Source organism: Lonchura striata, chromosome 6 (assembly GCF_050655825.1).
Source record: "Lonchura striata isolate lonStrDom1 chromosome 6, ASM5065582v1, whole genome shotgun sequence".
In the NCBI taxonomy this organism is placed as follows: Eukaryota; Metazoa; Chordata; class Aves; order Passeriformes; family Estrildidae; genus Lonchura; species Lonchura striata.
The window spans coordinates 22,813,108-22,821,031 of NC_140708.1; the positions used below are offsets into that span (position 1 = coordinate 22,813,108).

The 7,924-nt window shown below is 39.7% G+C and overlaps 1 protein-coding gene across 1 annotated transcript; it reads left to right on the forward strand.

Annotated features, from left to right (window-relative positions):
• The first annotated feature begins 3,562 nt into the window (after positions 1–3,562).
• LOC116183117 (beta-microseminoprotein-like) lies at positions 3,563–7,380 on the forward strand. The gene is made up of 4 exons (XM_021539035.4): positions 3,563–3,722; positions 4,741–4,849; positions 6,077–6,182; positions 6,889–7,380. The coding sequence occupies exons 1-4, from the start codon at positions 3,720–3,722 to the stop codon at positions 7,016–7,018; spliced, it is 348 nt and encodes a 115-aa protein (XP_021394710.2). The 5' UTR covers positions 3,563–3,719; the 3' UTR covers positions 7,019–7,380.
• Positions 7,381–7,924: the final 544 nt, after the last annotated feature.

The window sequence follows — 7,924 nt, forward strand, 5'->3', positions numbered from 1 at the left end:
CAGTTCTACCCACACTTCAGAGATGGAGGTGTCCTCATTGCAAGCTTGGTCTGGTATCTGTGATTGTCCCTATAGATCTTTTTGTCTGTCTCAATGTCCCTTGCTTAGCACTGATCCTCTTTCCTGGGATCATGATCTGATAGGATTTTTCAGGCTAGCTGAGAAATTATCACGTTTTAAAAATACATTTGCACCAAGATAAAAAATAAGGTGTTTCTCATCCCACTGAAACTGCATTGAATTAAAACTGAAATTGGACTCATGGATGGGGACTTGGCTACACATGGAAGAAGGCAGGTGTGTTCAGTTCAGAGAAGAAATTATATTATTGTCTCAAGCTTGGGTCTCCCCATGTTGAATTGAGGTCTCAATTCAAGTTTCTGCTCTGCCACCTGGGAGAGAGCAGGTTACTGCTCTGTTACTGTCCTCTGTTACCTGGGACAAATCACTCACACTGCCTGTGTACCTTGCTATAAAATTAGTACAATTCTTTGATAATTCCTGTCCTGGGAGAGATCTGAGGGCCTAGGCTTTGAGGTTTGCAGGTATATGAACCTTAGACTTAAGAAAAGTGTCCCCACCAAAATATGTCCCCACCTTTACCATATGATCTTGTGTAAACAGTACACTGTATATTCCAGTGTTTGCATGTGCCTTTCCTTAACACAGTTGTCCTTTCTCACACACAAATGGGACAGACTTTAATAAAGTAAAGCCAATGTACATTATACGTAGAAGAGTTTATTTGTAAAATCATGTTTACTTATGATCTGTGAGCTGAAATGTCTCATGCTTCCTCTTGTTCTTCCCCTCTAATAGCAATGATAAACTACTGGATTAAGTGACTGGATACACAAACTGTTGTAATGGGTTCTGCATTTACTCTCCCACACAGAAATCTCACATTCTTGATTCCTCTCAAGAATGTGAGAGTAGTACTGAAATGCTGGTCTAAGAAAAAAGTTCTTGGACTGCTTTCATTTCAGCACACCTCTCCTAGCTTTGAATTGTCCATAGATATTAGCTAGATTATTGGGCTGTTTTAATAACTGCTCTGAAATCATGCTGTATTTCTCTCTGTTGATTGCCTTGCACTAAAACAGGCAAGAACAAAATGAGTTGGTCATCTTGCATTACTCAGATTATCTCTGTTGTTATCCAGATGTAACCAAAAACTCCAGCTGAAGAAGGACCAGAGTAAAATAGCATGGTAAATCTTCCAGAAAGTCTCCAAGATTTCTTTCTGCCTTAGAAAGAAAGAGGATATTCTATCCACCAGAATAAGTGGAAAGAAGGCACAGAAATAGGCAGAGCAATGATTTTCTTAGAATGTTTTTAGTAAGAAATTAACCAGTTGGGAGGCCAACATAAGATTTCAACAAATCTCTGTTAAACAAACTTGTTCCCCACCCACACAAGGCACCTATCATCCTGTACACAAACAATATGAAGAAATGTGATGTTATGTGGGTCACAAAGGATCCAAATACTCAATACATGAATGGACTATCCTCATAGAGTTTGCTGCTGTAAGTGTTTTCAGCACCATAGCATTTTGTTGGGTTCCTTTGAATTCACAGATCATGCAAAAAGGCTTCTTCATTGTCCCTTAACACTGCTCAGGCTTAGGCAGGTCACTCTCTGCTGTGGTCCAAAGAAAACTGTTAGCAAGTTCCCTCCATAGCTTGCATAGTTCTTTGCATATCTTGCACCTAGAAAGCAGGAGGAGGTCCTGCACTGGGTGCAGCTGGGTAGTCTGGAAGGCTGAGAAAGGAAATACACAAGCATGTTGGTTGGATATTTAGTGTTTTCAGAGCTGAGCAACAAGTGCATCCTTTGTCACTTAACACCAACCCAGAAAGTTGTGTATTCTTTCATTTTGGCTGTGACAAATTCCCTAAGGTTCATTCCAGTACATATGCATCACAAATTTCCACCTGACTGGTAATTTTTATTCACATATAAGAACTGCTGCAGGGTGCCTGAGAATCAAAATATTGCATGTCAAGTATGTAACACACAAGAAGCTATTAATTTTTTTTAATAGCTCAGTAATTTTAGAATAAATGCAGTGCAATTTGATGGTCTTTTTTTCCAAAATATCATGGAACATTTGTTCCAGATCGCCACTGAGGACATGGAGGAGCCAATACCTTGAACAGGATTCTATGCTGCTTCCCACAGCATCATCAGCCGAGAGGAAATTGTTACTTCTCAATACCTAAAAGTTACAAAGAGCCAGCTTGAAAAGCTGGGGCACAGCTTAGGCATCTCACAGATGTTCACCAATTAGGTCAGGCAGCACAGGAGCAGGATGTGAGAAGGCAGACTGTGAACTCTCTCCATCTTGACTGCAACCAGCACAAAAGGCAGCTTTGGCCTAGGATCAGGGTGTAGTACTTCACTATCTTGCAGTGCCTTTCTCCCTCTCCTTTAATTGGAAAATGAACATGGTCTGAAACACCAACAGTATCCCAAACCACAATGCTGTTCAATTGGTTTCATACATATTTCTGAGAGATTCAAAGGGGATATGTGGACTGTTGATTTCAAGAAATTCCCAGGGCTGATATGTCCACTGATTAGGAGTCAGGGATATGGTAGTTATCCTCCATTTCAAGGCAGGGCATAAGTGAGCACTGCCAAGTCTAACTTACTACAGACAAGCTGATTGTCACAGCTTTATCAAAAACCTGCAAGCACAATCTCTTCTGTCATCCTGAAAAGCGATAGTCTAGTAACCAAAGAAAAACCAATTTACCCAACTTACTGAGTTGAAAGCCAGCTGAGATGTCACTGGAAGTAGTGGTCTCACTGTGACCTGCATTGCACTAATTCTAGCCTTCTCTCGTGGACTTCCTGAGCTACCTTTCAACTCTGGAGTTTGAGTAGAAGATGTGGAGTAGACTTGGAGTTCAGCCTCTACTCCCAAAACCACACAAGAAATCACCACAATTATGCAGTCAGAGTTATTAATTTAGGTATTGCAACCTGTGCAGCTCTGGTAATAAGGGATAAACTTCATCACCAAGAAGAGCCACAAAGTTTGAAATACTTGAACCTAGTAGGTGAAAGCTAAGCAAAAAGGACCATACTGGACCTCTTTGCTATCAAATTATTGTCCTTGGAAAGTGTGTCTGCCCCTGACATATCCAGCCTCTGCAGAAAAGGAACAGTTTCTCACTGGCTATAAGAATTAAAAAATAAAATATATGCCAAATATATGCCTATTTCTTCATAGAAAACATGAGCATATGGATCTTGTACATGATGAAAAGCTGAAGAAGGAAGATAATGGTATCTTAGACCCATGTTTTAAACCCTAGATGGTTGAAACTAAGCATGCAATTTTGTTGTGATTGGCAACCATCATGTCTCTAATGGTTTTCTCAGGACAAGTGCTAAATACTCCTTCTGGGTTTGAAAAGTGCTTCCTTGTAACTGCCTCCCAACTCTGGTGTGGCACAAAAGCCACACCTGTTTCTCCAGAAATAGGAAAACAGGTTTGTCTGTTAGAACAAACCTTTCTTCCTGTGAGTAATCACCTCATCTTAATGTCCACCCCATGAAGTCATTCCACAGAAACTTCATTGGTGTTAGCCATCGTGGTCAGTTTGCTCAAGGGCTGTTACCACAAATTCCCTCTCTATATAAGGTCTCTGAGAAGATGAGCTTTGTACAGGCCATCTCCCTTCGGGAAGTCTCATAATTCTGCAAGAATGGTGAGTCCTTACATCTTGTACTGTAAAATAACATGGTATGTTGCTATAGATTTTAAAGGAGTTTCTGTTGGATTTATCTCAGTACTTGGCACATTAAGAAACTTGGAGAATGTACAAATTCTGTGTTATGAGAGCAAGAGTCAAAGAGAGTCAAAGGCAGGTAAGAACTTGGAATGAAAAGTCTGGATAACATCTGAACACTGCTGAACTAAAAAAAAGGTATCTTGATTTTTACTCCTTTGTCACTCTGTTGCAGTTTTCTGAGTTTTAACCTCACTTCTGCAAAATAAAATGCTAAATTTTTCTCCTCTTATCTGTCAGGAGTGACTTCTTTTTATAAGTCACCAGTCCTACTCTAAAACGACACACTTGCATACAGTATGTGTATGTGATTTTTATTCCTGGTCTACCTTGCTTCTCTTGCCCTTCAAACATTTCAAACTAATATTGAAACTTCAGCTGAATTTTCAGAAAAAACTCACTAACCATGGTCACAGAATATCGAATTATCTAGGTTGTAAGTGACATCTGCAAGTAAGATACAGAGCCAAGGCTTGAGTATTTAACTTCACCTAAAGTTATTTCATTTGTTGCTAATCCTTCAATATTAGGGTGAAACATTCTGTAGTTCTTCAGACTGCAGTAAAGAAGTTTTTGCAACTGTGAGGTTAGTGGAAAAAACAGCTGGGGACTGAGCCTATAGAGAAAAAAAAGACTAGAAAATGTAATGGGTAATGGAAAGGAATAGAACACGCATTTTTCACAAGCAGTAGCTGGGTCTGGCAGTCAATGCTTGATTTTAAAAACCTGGAAAGACAGACATTTTTTCCCCTCCCATGTGATGCTCTGCATCTGCTTCTTCAAAATGGTTTCATATTCCTGATGAGTGTGTTAAAGCATCTAAACAGCAAAAGACAAATGGATTTTAATTTGAAACCACAATGTATTTTCCTGTTATTTACCACCAAGACATCTTAATAGTTACTGAAGGATTGATATGAATTGTTTTCTTGTTCAGAACACCATCTTGGTCTGCCTTCTTGCTCTTGCCATCAGCACGCCACTGTCTGATGCTTCTTGTGTCTTTTTGCCATTCGAGCCAGGGATGTCTAATGGTGTTGTTGTAGGTAAGAAGTCAACTGCCCTCAACTTGACAGACATAATCAGAATCACTGCTTGATTTGTCCATTCTGTGCAATTCATCACAATTTAGAAATAAGTGGAAACAGTGGAGAGGAATCAAAGGGAAACGGGAAGGAAATGGGGTGTAGAGAGCAATATGTTATTAAAAGAACAAGTTATTTGGGGAGCTGAACACAGACCAAATTACAAATTATCTTTTTCCAGGGAAGTAGCACAGTTTTTGTTTAGTCATCTGCATGAAGTACTAACTCATATTTTCACTATGGAATCACATCTAGAAATCAGAGAAGGGAGAAGGACCTGTGTGTGTATGTAGTCAGTATAAAACAGGAAACAGACTTGTTACAAAATTCAGATTCAGCACCACAAAGTTTACTCGCGTCTTGTTTTTGTATCCCAAAGCAAATTCCTAAAAGCAGAATGGCTGCATCCCTTGAGTCTGCATCTGCCCTTCCTGAACACAGCTAGTCTGTCAGTCTACAGATGAGTGGAGCTGCAGGAAAAATTTCCCAAAAGAAAAGCATGCTATCAACACAACAAGAGTTGATGTGTGCCAATATGCAAAAAAAAAAAAACCCTAAGTGGTCTAAAATACAGCTTTACCTGGGAAAGAAGGTGCTACTACTTGAAGAAATGACTTAACATCACCAAAGTAAAGAACATTTATAGGCAAAGACACAACCTAGAAGCCTCACCACTCTCTCTTGTTCTGCTCTCATAAGATTCTGCTTTCCAGATCAGTTATTTAGGAGGCCTATGGTCTATTCTGTGGCTGTTGAACAGGAACTTTACATCCAGCATTTGCTTTCTTCCTGCAGCTGAGGACTGGGAGAAGCTTTTTGATAGGATGTAGTTTTGCTTTAAAGGAGGCATCAACAAGAGATGGTGTTAATAGGAAAGTCAAACCCTTTTTTAATTCTGGCCAGGTCCATGTCTAATTGTCTTTCTGCTAGGTTCTTCAAATTCCATACTTGAAGATTAACTACTCCAGGAAGCCCCTTACCTGCTAAGAACCTCAGGAGACAGAAGGACACAGGTCTCTCTTCTCCATGCATTAGGGTAGCACACCCTACTCTGTTGGGGAACCTCTGAGTTTGGCAGATAGGGATGCTAATGCAAAAAGCCAGCAAAGATCCCACCCATTTTGTACATGCAACAGTTGTTAGTGCAATGGTCTGACACTGAAAGTTGCTGATACACTACATTTTCAGGCTGCCTCGACGAGGAAGGAAATGTCCATGAATTTGATTCCCACTGGAGGACTGAGGACTGCAATGATTGCTCCTGTTCCCAGACTGGAATTGGCTGCTGCACTAGGTGAGCTCAGAGCAGCAGTGGGATTTTTCCTCTGCTGCCGTGATACAACACAAAATACTTCCCTTCACACAGGAGTTCCTGAGAAATTACAACAATCCTTCTCCCACTCATGTCCTATGACAAAGTTATGCATTAATCCAACACCATCCTCACTGAACATGCAAGAAATTCTTCTGAAAAACAGAGGTTGTATTTAACAAATAATTATTGATTTAAAATAAAAGGAGAATTTAATTCTTCTCAGAGCTAAAACATCAGGCAAGTTATTGATTCAAGAGAGAACACTCTCAGAAATTTCTATTGATCCTAGTTCAGATCTTCCCAAAGCCACACATTGCCTCACTTTCCTCTGAGAAGCAGCTCAAGGTACCTTGGTTGTAATTTTTCCCATAGTGATACCCAACTACTCATGCAATATTAATTCCATACCATGGATGAAGAGAAGAAGCAGTGATATTGGAATAGCAAATAAGCACAACAAACATCCCTTGGGTGTAAATCAGACCAGAAAACTACAACCCTCCCTTCATCCTGCTTACACAGCAGGCTAGGTAACATTCGAGCTAGGACCTTTGTGCAAGTTCCCTTTTCTGCTCCCAAAAGTCTCTTCAGTACAGCCTCTTCATATCAAAGGTGCAGATACCACCTGAAGTGGAAGCTTCTTATTTCTTGGTCTCATCACCTCTTTTTCTTTTCCCAACCACAGCTATATGAGACCAGTTGACTATGATGAAGAGAAATGTGAAAGCATTTTCAACAAGGAGACTTGCTCTTATAAAGTAGTGGAGAAAGATGATCACTCAAAAGAATGTCCTGTCCATTCATGGGTGGGGTAACAGAAGAATGGTGGATTGAGGGAATATTTCTTTTTATTGTTCTAATGGTTCTCTCACAAATTTAAAAACACTTAAAATGCAACAGTTAAGTGAAATCTATTCATAAAGCCCAACATATAATGAAACTGAGTATCTACTCACAAAAATTTCCCTTGGTTTCCCTGCCTTGTGCTTCACCATGAACAAAGAACCGACCTGTTCCTTCCTTGAGGTCAGACATTAAAGGTGACATTTTAAAGCATTCCCAGTAGCTGCTAATCTGTGTTCTTCTCTGGTCATGTTCCAGTGCCAAGAAGCATATTCTATAATCTATACAAACCTGTATCTTAAAGCTAAAATAAAATCAAATAAAGCATCAGAAATTCATGTGACTTATTTTCTTCTTTAAGGATGAAAACCAAAAGACTTAAAAATTCCACAAACAACGGGTAAAAATGAAAAGCTACTTGAAAATCTTTTCTGAATGCTCTATTTTCTGTAACATCTTAGACTATTAACTTTTGTCCTTTATGGCTTCCTGGAGCCTAACCTATGGACTGCAAGATCTACAGCTATCCAGTGTAACCCAGTGCTATTCTTCTATTACACCAAGAGCATAGCAGACCCAATCATCTGCCTGAGCTTTGAGTGAAAAAAAGAGTCTTTTATTCAGATTAACCCTTTAAAAATGAAAGGCTTTTAATTGGGCTATGGGCAGCATTGTGGCTGCATAGAATGGCTGATTTGTACTGGACTCAGACAGGGAAGCAGCTCAGCAAATCCACAGACAGTAACTGAGAGAGGAACACTTGCCAGTATGAGCTCTCCTTTGGACCACAGCTTCATAATCTTTATAGCACATTTATTCAATTTCCACACATGACTATGAGCATCCTACATCTCCATGTTCTATTTCAGAAAGTGTGT